This window comes from Mauremys mutica, chromosome 11, assembly GCF_020497125.1.
Source record: "Mauremys mutica isolate MM-2020 ecotype Southern chromosome 11, ASM2049712v1, whole genome shotgun sequence".
Classification (NCBI taxonomy): domain Eukaryota; kingdom Metazoa; phylum Chordata; order Testudines; family Geoemydidae; genus Mauremys; species Mauremys mutica.
In genome coordinates, this window is record NC_059082.1 from 6,941,165 (window position 1) to 6,954,875 (window position 13,711).

The 13,711-nt window shown below is 49.7% G+C and overlaps 1 protein-coding gene across 2 annotated transcripts in view; it reads right to left on the minus strand.

Annotated features, from left to right (window-relative positions):
* Positions 1–13,711, minus strand: part of LOC123343650 (gonadotropin-releasing hormone II receptor-like) — a 28,714-nt gene that overhangs the window by 12,279 nt on the left and 2,724 nt on the right. Inside the window, exons 2-3 of one of the 2 annotated variants that reach the window (XM_044978869.1) lie at positions 13,177–13,287; positions 10,681–10,750 (exon numbers count right to left, since the gene is read on the minus strand). In XM_044978869.1, the coding sequence (XP_044834804.1) occupies positions 10,681–10,750; positions 13,177–13,256 (150 nt within the window). In that variant the 5' untranslated portion in view covers positions 13,257–13,287. Of the gene's footprint in view, positions 1–7,599; positions 7,694–10,680; positions 10,751–13,176; positions 13,288–13,711 lie in introns of those variants that run through there. The other variant, XM_044978870.1, reaches the window with a different exon arrangement.

Genomic DNA, 13,711 nt, shown 5'->3' on the forward strand with positions numbered 1-13,711 from the left:
GCTCCGTGTCTAGCTACAGCTATTTGCTTCGCCGCAGCTCTCACGAAGAAAGTAAGCGCAAATCTTACCAGAGTCTGAGCTCAAACCCCAAAAGCAAGCAAAACGCGATAGCAGAGACTGAGTACCAAACCGGTCATTTCTCTTCTTAGTGCCAGTCCACAGGAAGGAGGAATGACACCGAAGGAAGCCCAGTGTCTGTGCTAATTGGAGGTGCTGTATTCAATTCATCGGATGGGAACGTACCTGGTATCCACATGCCCTTAAGAGAAAGGAAAACCGCTGCCTCTCTCTCTATTTGTCCTTCCTAGCCAGTGCCAAAAATGTCAGCCTGCTCCGCTGCTGCATGTAGCCAGCGGTCCGCATGATGCAGATCTGCCTCCCAGTAAAGAAAAGATGCAGAGAGATAGCAGGGTGGCTGGGAGCGCTGGTACAGTCTATGCAAAAGAGGAGTGTCATTCCACTCCCTACTCCTGGCACTGGAATTATCACAGAGAGACTCCACTGTCCAATGTAATTGGGGTTAATCTAGCATAATGCTTTAACAATGCGCAAGGAAAGTTGCTTTGATAGGAGCCCCTGGGGGAGGGGAAAGCGCTCCTCAGATACACAGCTCCAGTGCATTCAGGGCTTAGCAGGTGTATTTGATGATGCTTGTTAGGTCTGCATTTCAACTTGTGCAGAATGCTGAGCGCCTCTGTGGTGAGATGGGGCACAAATCTGGCTTTATAAATAACATTCTTATTGCAGCCTTAGTATTATTGTATTGCTGTCGAGATCAGGAAACAGCTCATTAACCGGGCCCTGAATCAAACTGCTCCAAAGAAAAACAGAAAAGATTCTTTGCCATGGGTCAAAGACTGGGTAAAAACAGAATAAGGTAAAAACGTACGGACTGGGTAAAACCAGAACAAGGACCTGACACATAAAAGGGGTATCAGGACTGGGTAAAACCAGAACAAGATTTGACACATAAAAGGGGTATCAGGCAGTGAACGTCCAGATACCAACACATATTTCAGTGGAGCACTTGGGCTGGATCCATGCAGGGACCAGTATGGGGACCCTGTTGGTTTTTCACATGTTAATGACTAAATGGGCCTCCTTTCCTTTCAGAATTTAATGAGCCACCCACTTGAGGGTATTAATGAGCAGGCATAGGAGACAATGACAGATCTGCTGTATTCAGGGAAACGGCCACATTCAGATGCTGCACCTGCTTACAGCATAGCTGAATGTTGCCTCTTCAGGGACAGCATCACCATTCCAGCACATCAGTTGTCTGTAAATCAGTAATTATTACACGGATTTTTGTTGATCATGCTGTTGCTTAGACAACCACACACACACACACACACAAAGCACATACCCAGCAAAGTTCCTGGAGCATACAGCTCTTTATTAGCCCCACCGATGGGGATGCGATCCTGAACGGAAAGCCATTCATTGGGAATTAAACACAGAGGAAGGAGGAGGCCAGGAATTGGATAAAATGTTCAGAAGTCCCCTAGTGACTTAGGGTACGTCTACACTTACCTGCCGGTTCGACGCGGAGAGTTCGACTTTTTGGAGTTCGAACTCTCGCGTCTGATCTAGACGCGATAGTTTGAACTCCGGAAGCGCCGCGGTCGACTCCGGTACTCCACCTCGGCAGAAGGAGTTGGCGGAGTCGACGGGGGAGCCGCGGAGTTCGACCCCGCCGCGTGTGGACGGGTGAGTTGTTCGAATTAGGGTACTTCGAATTCAGCTATGCTATTCACGTAGCTGAATTTGCGTACCCTAATTCGAACCCCCTTCTTAGTGTAGACCAGGCCTTAGAAGCCTATGATCCATTTTTGAAAGAGACGTAGGTACTCAGGGCTAGAGCCACAAAAGGGCGAGGCTGACTTCTAATTTTAGGCACCCTGCACCCAGTGTAATCCTCAGTCCTGAGTTAGGTGCCCAGGCTCTCTATACAATGCCTGGAGACTGTGAGACGGGATTCCCAGGAGCCAGCACACTGAGCGGAGAGCCAGTAGGAAATGCTGAGGAGAGGGGGGTGGCCTAACCCCTGCCCCTCAAAGGGACTCAGGCACCTCCCTTTGGCCTGAATGTCAAGTATGTCTACACTGGAGCTGGAAGCATGAGAAGCCATACGCACACCAGCTCTGGTCACACTAGTGCCCTTAAAACAGAAGTGCGGCCACAGCAGTGCGAGTGGTGGGAGGGGCTAGCCGCCCAAGGACAAAGCTACGGTTTTGGATGGGATCATGAGTGGTTGGCTAGAGCCCCTTGTGATGCAGCTGCACTTCTGTTGGGTACATCTCCTCCAGCCGAAATGGACACTTCCCAGCTCTAATGTAGACATACCCTTAGAGACTGGGGACTCTCCACTGTGGACCCTCTCCTGAGTTAGGCTCCTAAGCTAGGTTGGTCCTTTCTCACAAAAAAATTGAGACGGAACCCTTACATCTAATAGCCCAGGGAATGAAGGACATGAGGACCACCACTGTGTGGTTTTATAATGAAGTAACCCACTAGTCTTAATAATAATTCACTGCTAGTAACTTAACAGTCTTTACTAGATAAATAGTTAACATATCTCCAGAGCATCTGAACGCAGGTCAGTCTAACCTTGAACCAGCTGCCTCCTCCCATGGTCAGCCTATTCATTCTCTTAAATCCAAAGGAACACCACAGCCTCTCCTTGACGGCACCAGGACTCAGGTGGCTTTGCACATGCCACTGGCAGAAATGTAGGGGGCTGTACTGGCAGCGACATAGGCAGCAGCTGAGCAGAGGTTTTGAGGAGCTATGGTTTGGACTTAGGCAGCTAAAGTGGCCGTTAGGTACCTCCATCTCTTTGTGGATATAGCCGTAAAAGACTAAATCTCATTGCAAGTCAATGGGACTTAGGCAATGCGGAGAGCTGAGTGACTCAATGCCTAAATACCTGTAAAAATCTGTTCAGAGGATCAGCTGTTCAGAGGCTCCTGCCAGGTGATCTAAGAGGCGGTGTTGAGAGTTCCATGTCCTGCTCTCCGGCTCAGGCAGGGCCGGTGCAACCATTTAGGCGACCTAGGCGGTTGCCTAGGGTGCTAGGATTTGGGGGGCGGCATTTTCTTAGGCAGCTACTGCGGTGGCCGGATCTTCGGCCGCCCCGGTCGCCGCCGGCATTTCGGCGGAGGGAGCTGCGGCAGGGGAGCGCGGGGAGGGCCGCCTGCAGCAAGTAAGGGGGGGGTGGCACGCAGGGGAACTCTCCACCCCAGCTCACCCTTGCCCCACCTCCTCCCCGAGCACGCGGTGGCTGTTTCACTTCTCCCGCCTCCCAGGCTTGCGGCGCCTAAGCTGATTGGCGCCGCAAGCCGGGGAGGCGGGAGAAGTGAAGCAGCGACGGCGTGCTCAGGGTGCTCGTGCGCGGAGCAGGGGTGAGCTGGGCCGGGGGGGGCGCTTCAGGGCGGAGGGGGGGGAGCTGCCACGAGAGGGGGGCGCCTCAGGGCGGGGGCTCAGGGACGGGGGAGGGCGCAAGGTGGAAGTTTCGCCTTGGGCGCGAAACATCCTTGCCCCGGCCCTGGGCTCAGGGGAAGGCGGTAGGAGAGCAGGTGCTGTAACGAATGAAGAGTTCCTCGGAAGAGACAAAGACAGTGAGGAAGAGATGAACTATAATATCCGTTTGAGTAATTTAGAAGTCCATCACACACTGGATTGTGTGTATCAGGAAGAAAACCACATGAAAGGCTCAATGCTAAAAATTTGTTAATCACTTTGAATGCTGTCTCTGACATTCACATTAGTCTCCAGAAGATGGTGCCTCCCAGTAATCAGCAGGGGAATGGCTCAGCCTTCGTCTCCCAGAACTGGGTCTATCTTCTGTAACCAAACTGCAATGGGGCGTGTTTACCTGCTCATTGCAAAATCCAGACTCAGGCCAAGTTTGCTGAGGTTCTCAAAGCTCTCAGCAAACCTGTTAAATCTGAGCTGAGTAATGGTTTCCGGCAGGCAGCATGCAAAAATGAGGTGGTTTTATGCAACATCAAGTGGTTTCGACCTGAAAGTTAGGCTAAACTTTTGGCCGTGTTTCATTTTGGAGGGGGGAATTATTCACACCTGCCACTCAAAGCAACTTTGGAGAGGGGGAGTGAACCCCGAAACATTGGCTCTGTCTGTGATGCCGAGCAAGTGAGTGCAGAATTCTAGGCTGAATTAAAACACACAGGCAAAAGCTGTGAGCCCAATGAGAGTAAATGGCCAAACTCTCATTGATTTCCATGGGAGCAACAGCAAGCCACATTATTTTCCCTGGTATCATGAACAATTATGGACGCGTGCCAAGCGCTGTGACCTTTAGAAGCACGGTTACAATCCCCTGGAGGAGAGGCAATAGCAGTACTTATTCACACACAACAGCTCAGTGCTAGTGACAGTATAAAACAAGGAAACCTTTTCCTTCCTCCAGCAGGGCCTGTACAAGAAACCAGATACAGATAATGACACCCAAAATTACACTGATTAACAAAGGAAATAAGAGCGGGAAAGCCCTGGAGGGCATGACGTGCTAGGTGCATAACTGTGTAAAATGTTCCCATATTTGCACATCGAATGTGCACATGGAAATATGGCAGCTGTGCACACAAAGTGGGGAACTGTGAGTGAAAATGAATTAAGGCCATTTGTAATTGCTTGATTTGTGGGGGAAAGTGGTTAATTCCCTGTGCAAATAGATGAATAAAGGAGCAGAGGGAGAGAAACATATGAGTGAAAACCATATAGTCCCAAGGATTAGCTATGGGGATAACCGATTGTTCAGTTCGCTGACAATTAAAATTAAAACAATTAGTTTTGGATAGAACCCAAAGTGACATTTTTCAAAATTTTCAGCAAATTGAAGCTGAAAAAGATTTGTTTTGATTTTGAGCCTTTTAAAATGTTTTTCATTTAAAAAAAAATTATAGGAAATTTCTAAATGAAAAGTCATTTTGAATCAAAAATCAAAACATTTTATTTTGAAAATGTAGAACCAAAACATTTCCATTTGTGTTCAGGGCTTTTTGTTTTGTTGGACTGAAGCAATTCAGTGAAATCGACACAAATTTCATTTTTTGCCCCAGAAAAAGGTTTTGATTGAAAAATTTCACCCAGTTCCATTCATATGCAATGATCCAACATATGTCATCCACCAGGTTTGAATAAAGGCCCTTCTGCAGCACAGAATACACCTCTATCACTTGAGCCAAAAGAGTACTTCCTTTAGCTGGTAGCAGTAGTAGGCTATTACCTTCTACATGGATTGACCACTGAAGAGGGACCAAACACACGCTCCACAAGCATATTACATATACATGGGGCACGTACTTGTATCAGCCTAGCTTTGGGGGTAGAATATTTTATGCATAGTGCTGGACTTTCTAACTAGTTTGTGTTTTAAAGATTGAATCACCCTTGAAAAAAATACATCTAATTACAGGGGGGAAAAGGTCAGTGAACTCAAACTAGTTTGGAGAATCCCAAAGAATAGTAAGAGCCTACAGCCCCTTCAAACTCTGCGATGGTGGCTCATGCTGCATTTAACTATTCAATCGCCCCACTCCCTCCCCCCCCCCCCCATACCCATTTGCCTGCCTCTTTCCTAAAGGGATTTACATTTAGCTCATGGCAATGACATTGAATGGACTGGAGGAGGCTGACCCAGTGCTTCTGGAACCGCATGGAAAATATTAACTTGGAGTTTCTGACAGCACTGAGAAAAACTAAGGAGGGGCCAGGCAGGCAGAATGTCTGGAGAGCTGCAAACACCAGGGCCGGCTTCAGGCACCAGCCGACCAAGCACGTGCTTGGGGCGGCACCTTGTAAGGGGCGGCCAATGTTCAGGTGGTGAGGCAGCACTCGAGGTTTTTTTGTTTGTTTGTTTGTTTCAGCGAGGCGGCACTTGGGGGGGGGTTGTTTCGGCAGCGTGGTGCTTGCGGGGGTTATTTCAGCGGGGCAGGGCTGCGCTCGGGGGGGGTTGTTTCGGTGGGGTGGGGCAGCACTGGGGGGGTTGTTACAGCAGGGCGGCACTCGGGGGGGTTGTTACGGCGCAGTGGGGAAGCGCTGGGGGGTTGTTACGGCGGCACGGCACTCAGGGCGGTTGTTTCGGCAGGGTGGGGAAGCGCTGGGGGGGTTGTTACAGCAGGGCGGCACTCGGGGGGGTTGTTACAGCGCGGTGGGGAAGCACTGGGGGGGTTGTTACAGCGGCACGGCACTCGGGGGGGTTGTTACGGCGCGGTGGGGAAGCGCTGGGGGGGTTGTTACAGCAGGGCGGCACTCGGGGGGGTTGTTACGGCGGGGTGGGGAAGCGCTGGGGGGGTTGTTACGGCGGAGCGGCACTCAGGGGGGTTGTTACGGCGCGGTGGGGAAGCGCTGGGGGGGTTGTTACGGCGGAGCGGCACTCGGGGGGGTTGTTACGGCGCGGTGGGGAAGCGCTGGGGGGGTTGTTACAGCAGGGCGGCACTCGGGGGGGTTGTTACGGCGCGGTGGGGAAGCACTGGGGGGGTTGTTACGGCGGAGCGGCACTCGGGGGGGTTGTAACGGCGCGGTGGGGAAGCGCTGGGGGGGTTGTTACAGCGGCGCGGCACTCGGGGGGGTTGTTACGGCGCGGTGGGGAAGCGCTAGGGGGGTTGTTACAGCAGGGCGGCACGGCGCTCAGGGCGGTTGTTTCGGCAGGGTGGGGAAGCGCTGGGGGGGTTGTTACAGCGGCGCGGCACTCGGGGGGGTTGTTACGGCGCGGTGGGGAAGCACTGGGGGGGTTGTTACGGCAGAGCGGCGCTTTTTTTTTTTTTTTGCTTGGGGCGGCAAAAAAGTTAGAGCCAGCCCTGGCAAACACACAGGGCAGCCTACAAATCATGGCCACCAAACGGGAAAACCAAACAATCCAGGGAGATACCGATATTGCCCTTAGTGAGAAGTGTCTCTCCTAGAGGAAGGGGAGGAGTAACCCAGCGCGCTGGGGGAACTAAGCACTGTCAGAGGTATTGTACCAGGGATGGAAATATCTCCCCAAAGTCACTTTCCAGTGTGACACCTGTCAGGCTGGGATACAAAGTAGCTGCTGTATCACCAGGAAAATTGCTCCCGCAATGTGCTTCTCTGCTGAAAATACCTGGGAGCAGTACCTGTGTATTTGACGGAATGAAAGACCACAACATAATTATATAGCATGTGATGAGTCACTCTCCTCTTCAATACACCAGCACAAATCAAGCTACCTCCGTTCACAGTGGTGTAACTAAGGGCTTGCCTACACACAGTCTTTGTACCACTTTAACTATATTGGTTTGAAACCGACATTGTTAAATCAGTAAAACCCCTAGTGTGGATGCAGTTATTTTACTATAAAGGCGGCGTATACTGATCTGCCTTGTTCCCATGTACCTACATCCATATTAGGAAATATACCAACGCAACTGTTTGATTACACAGCGTACCTGGAATCCTTACACTTAACTTGGTATGAAAACTGTGTATAGACCAAGCCTAGGAGTTCTGTGGCCTGGGTTTTACATGAGGTCAGACTAGATGATCACAGTTGACACAGAGGTGTCTTCCTCCTCCTCAGCAACCTCACTCCTGCTTTGCTCCTCCTCCTACCTTGTTGGATTGGGCTCTGAAGTGTCCATGGTGGTACTCGGCGTGGAGGTGAGGTTATCCCCAACTATCACGTCCAGCTCTTTGTAAAAATGGCAGGTTGCGGGGGCAGCACCGGAGCGGCTGTTTGCCTCGCGGGCTTTGCAGTAGGCATTCCGCAGCTCCTTCACTTTAACCCTGCACTGCAGAGCGTCCCGGTCATGGCCCCTTTCAGTCACGTCCCTTGATATCTGCCCGAAGGCATTGTAATTCCTACGGCTGGAGCGCAGCTGGGACTGGACAGCTTCCTCCCCCCAAACACTGATGAGGTCCAGCACCTTGCCATTGCTCCATCCTGGGGATCGCCTGGCGCGTGGAGGCATGGTCACCTGGAAAGACTCGCTGAGAGCACTCCACGCCTTGCTGAGCAAACAGGAAGGGGATTTTCAAAATTCCCAGAGAATTTAAAGGGCAGGTCTGACAGTTGGTCAGGGCAGTAGAGTTCAAAGTGATGAGCAGAGTGGCTAGAACAAGCATCGTGGGACACTTCTGGAGGCCAATCAGAGCGCATTAACAGACCAGGGCGGCCACACTGGCTCCAGCAGGGGTGCATCAAACGTTATTCCACTCGCCGAGGTGGAGTACCAGGAGCGCTCTAGCCACAGAGTCAGAGCGCGCGACATGCCTTGCCAGTGTGGACACGTCGTGAGTTAGAGTACACGGGGCTGCTTTAATGAGCTCGAACTCGCCAGTGTAGCCATGCCCTGAGGCACAGAGAAGTTAAGTGGCCACACTCAGTGAGTCATTGTCAGAGCCAGGATTAAAACCCAGGTGATCCTGGCTGCCAGTCCAGTGTTTTAATCATTAGACAAATGCTGACTCTGGCGGCGTAGGGAAAAACAGCACTTGCACTACGAGTCATTAAAGCCAAGGAAGAAGAGAGAGAGAAGATGGATTGTCAGAAAACAGGACATTTAACCTCAAGTGGAGAGAACAGGCTTGGATGAGCTAGAGGCTGATAAATCTGCTTTTCAGACTACGCAGCAGGGATGGTGAATCGTTCTGTAAATATTGGGAACATCTACCAGTACATGTTGTCTCTTAAAAACAAAGAGAACAGACAAAGCATTAGTAAATCCCTTATGATCTTTCCATCGTCTGCTCTGATACTTATCGAGGAAACATTCACCAGACAGAGAATGTGCTGTTCAGATCTACACGCTGTTGACATGCATTAGAGCGATGTGCAAACTTACCAGTTTTAAAAACCCCGGGCCAGCACCAGGAGGTTTCTTCTTAAGAACTCCTGTGTATGGAGGAACAACCAAATGGGGGATGGGCATGTTATTTGCTTCTGTAATTTCTTGTTTGGTATCACACACTACATCTGATATAATGGATGCTGTCAAACACTGTTAAGGGCTCTGGCAGGCAAAGGGATAACAAGATCCAGTGGTGGGGAGCTGAAGCTAAACCAATTCAGGCTAGAAATAAGGTGCAATGATTTCATAGTGTGGGTAATTGACAATTGGAATCACTTTCTCGGGGATGTGGTGGATTGCCCAGCACTTGACAATCTTTAAGTCAAGATTGGATGTCTTTCTAAAAAAATATGCTGTAGCTCAATCAGAAGTTATGGGCGTAAGGCAGGAATCTCTGGGTAAATTTCTATGGCCTACATGATGCAGGAGGTCAGACTCAATGGTCATAATTTAAATATATTTACAATTGTTCATAGACAAATATCAATTTACTATCAAACAGCCTCCCCTTTCGATACAGTTGCTTCCCACTGTCAGGAGGGGACACATTCCTTCTCTGTGATTGTTTGGCTCTGTTGGTGCTAACCTGTTCTCCAGTAGCCTGACTGTGTTTTCCCCTGTTTCAATAAGGTAACGCATGTTCTCCTCTGTAAGCGAATCTGCTCCATCCAGTGACCTCAGGTCTACAGAAGACCTCCTTGGCATAGGTTCATGTTATGGAAACAAAGGAAGGTTTTTGCACCTTGTGACCAAAGAACAAGGACCCAGGCTCCAGACTGACTTGCAGGGATTCTGTCAAGTGTTTAACACAGTGTGCAATAGATTTACTTTAGAGTCCAAAAAACCACCCCAATTGCTTTCACTGTCTCTTCCTGAAAAATACTGGGCCTAAACCACCTCACACACCTGTGAGAATCAGGAGTAACTCCACTGAAATCAGTTGAGTCACATCTGGTGTAAAACAGTGGCAGGATAAGAATCAGGCCCTTTATGAATACAGGCCCATGAAAGAAATACAAAATACTCTCCACCCTGGGTGCTCTGCCTGGGAGTCAGGAGGACCCCCCCTGCTCTCTGACATTGCTAAATGAGAGAGGATCCCTTTGTCTTTCTGGTCTATTTCGATGGTAAGCTCATCCGGTGAGGTGCTGTCTTCCCCTGTGTGACTGCCCAGCAACCAGCCTAACGGGGCCCCGATCTCGGTTGGAGTACCTAGGTGCCGCTCGGCTGCGTGAAGTGATACTCCACTTGCTGGCATTTGTCTTTTTGTCTGTCCGTGCGGCATGGGATAGCTTGTGAAGATCACATCTGATCAGTTCTAAAATTTCAGGGACGGGTGGCGGCATCAGTGGGCAGAACCCTAGTGGTTTTGGTGACACCAGAAATGCCGGACCTCCACGTTGTGCCCATCTGGTGCTGCAGGCGGAGAGGCATTGTGAGATCAGGGGCAACTTGGCCAGTCAGCCCTCCCTCCCACCAGTTTATTTGCATACTTCACTCCCATTGGTTGAAATGAGTCAGCAAATGAAACTGCAGGTCATGACTGAAGTGCTTTGACAGAGATGATGGAGCGCCGGGTTCAGGACTGGAATAGCAGGGGCTGCATCAGATCAGGTGCTGTCCGGAGTGGGGATTTGCACTGTGGCTTCCTCCACGCTATCCCTGGCTCAGGCACGTACATTTACCTTTGCCCAGTCAGAGCTGTTTTAATTCAGTTAAACAGTGCCCCTCCGGTGTTCGACACCTCGGCCGGCAGCACCAGATGGGCACTGGCAAGGGGGGAGATGGCCACAGGTTCGGGCTCTGGGTACCAGAAGCAGTGAGCAATGACTGGCTGAGTTACCTTTGATGTCACAGTGCTACTGCTCAGGTTCCTCTGCCTGAAGCACTCCGTGGACCTGGTCAAGGGGAAGCTGTTGACATAAAATGAGGCAGAGAAGAGGAGGAGCGGCTTAGACAACTTCACAATAACATTTAGGCTTAATGGCAGTTACAGGTTCAGGGAGAGAGACTGCGCTCCTCCCCCTCCCACCCCGCTGCCCGCTCGGCCTGCATCAGCAACCAAGATGACACCTTCTAGCCAATAACACTAACAAGAGCTGGGAGCTGCCTGAGGGGATCCCAGTTGTGGCTCCGAACGGGGGAAGAGTTACAATGGGCGAACAAATGGCAATGATTTGCGTCTCTTGCTTCTTTCCAGCAAACATCTGAATGGAAATCTCGATGAGCGGTTTCTCCACTTGGTTCAGCTGCCCTGTTTTCTAGATTAGCTCTTGTTATGAAGCCCATGGGAAGCACGGCTATCCATTCTGGAAAAAACACTTCCCCAGCTGAGACAGCTCAGCTTGGATCATTTTACGATCAACCCACAAGGGATGCCAAGTGGAGGCCGAAATGCTTTTGCAGGTTGTTTGTGGGCCAGCTTGGGGTCTGTTCCAATCCTAGAAAGCCAGTTAGGAAAAGCAGCGTGTCTGTTGTATCTAGGTCGGTGCAGCTAGGTACCCCAGTTTGCATTTGTAAGTTTGTTCCTAAGAGCTCTGAGTCCAGGAACTACAATTCCCAGGGTGCACCAGGGGAGGAGGAGGAATGGGAGGAGCAGGAAAGGAAGAATGATGAGCTGTGTGAAAGAGTGAGGGGAATACACCTTACCTTTGCTATTAGCAAGTTTCCTGGGTCTTCCTCCCAGGGGGCTGAGTGCACAACAAACTGGCAACTAGCATAAAAGAAGCACAGAGAAACCGAGACCTAACTTACCCACGTGCCTCGTGATTCCCGCTGCTGGGATCTGCTGTTGCTGCTTCCAAGGAAATGCCACAGGCCTAAAGCCTGCTGCTATCTGCAACTGCAGCTGGCTGAGAAGAGACGTTTAAAGGGGCAGTGCCTATTTCTGCGAAGTGCCCCTTTTTGCCAGCCGGCTCGTTCCTCTGCAGTTCTGAGTATCCCGCTTGCTTCCACACTTATTACCAGGACACAAGTTACACCACCTCCGTTCTTCATGCCTATCCCAGGAGATGCCCACTCCCATGGGAACAATGGAAATCTTACTTCCCCACCTGTGTTCGCTAGAGAAACTTCTGCTTACACTCCAGACAAGGGGGGAGCCTTACTGCTTCCTGGCCTGGGTTCTGAGGGGTAACAAATCTTCACGCATCTCCCTCCCGTTACCGCAAGCTGCCACTCCATATGATGCTGCTTTCCAAGCCCTGGATGATCATTTTAATCCTCTAGCAAATGCTGTTGCTACATACTTCAAGTTCTGTTCCTGTGTACAGATGCCTCACAAGCCCATCGACCACTACACAATACAATATGAAATTCAGATGTGCTGCTTTTATCACCTGCCAAACTTTACATTCCCAAAGCCAACACATCTGAGTCCTCCCTTCAAGATCCATGTCGAGTTCCATGCCTGGAGAAGCTAAGCACCCTCATCTCCCATGGATTGCAAAAGAATTGAGAGGCCCCAGCGTATCACAGCATCAAGCCCATAATTATTAATTCTGTGGTACCCATCAGAGCAGAACAATATTGCACAATTTCCATCAGCTGTTTTCAGTCCTGAATCTTAAAGAAAACGGGAGTGAGTGACCAAGGTCACTAGCGAGGTTGGCAAGACAACGATCTTAATACAATGTAAGTAACTTCTCCTTGTTTTGGTAATGAGAATCATCTACATTTATTATCTATTTGTTCACATGGATATTTCTGTTTGGTCAGAGTAATTTATAGCCTCAAATAGAGTTTTTCAGAGACTGATCTTTTCCCCTTCTGTTTTTTAAAGGCTTGTGTTGTTTCAAAAGCAACTTGTCCAAGGAAACTTCTGCCTCATGTTGGATTTGAAACAGCAAGTCTAGTCAGAGGAGGACATCTAACTTACAGTGTTTTTGTGAGTAAATACCAGCATCCATGCAGTCATTTCCTCGGGTTAGGATGGAAATGAGATCACCGCTGGAATGGTTTCTTGATATCGGACAAAAAGTTAAAAATATGTTCATGAAGTTCCTATCCCTCCCCCCATCCTTAAAAATATTATCTGGGCTCAATTTCCAAAATCACTGTTCTGAGCGAGAGCTAATTCCATAACATACCTCGTGCTTCAGACATGCCCTTATCAGCTGTGTAAATAAATATAGTAGCCATGTGCTTTCAGAGTAGCCTTCAGGCCAGGATCTCAAAGCCCTCTGGAACATTCACTGAGCCTCACAATATTATCCTGAGACGTAATTCATCCTCACGCTAGACCATTGGCACAGACCATTACATTTCACCCAGAGCTGGATGCTTTTATAAATACAAATGTCAATCACCCTGATTACCATAATAAAGGTTAGGAGCGTACTTTAAGGACCACTTCACTTGTGTATGCTGTACAAGGAGTTGCACAGCGCTGGCGTGGGAGTGGAGAGGCGCCCCAGCCATGGATCTGAAATCAGCGGCATGTTTTGCACATCTGTGAGCAAAGAGAAGAAAAACATTGAAGCAAAAAGAATTATGTGCAATGGGCTGAAATAATATCTACCAGTCTCTCTCTTCAGCCTAGCACCCAGCCTGAGCGTGAAGGAGGAAAGGAATCCTCCACTCAAGCCACAGAACTGCTCCATGACAGCTCTCCCATCTCTGAGACTACAGTAGCACCCTGACACCTCCGATGCCCAGGCAGGACGCACAGAAGGATTCTTTACAGAAAACACACCCTCTGGTCCTGCCTTCCACAACCTGCTTGTGTCAGCAACAAGGTTTGAACCCAAGACTTCCAGCACTACATTGTAGACCTCTACTGCCTGAACTAGCAGGGCAACAATATTAGTTAATATATAGTAGGCTATTATCTTCTAGAGCAGTGTTTCCCAAACTGGGGCCGCCGCTTGTGTAGG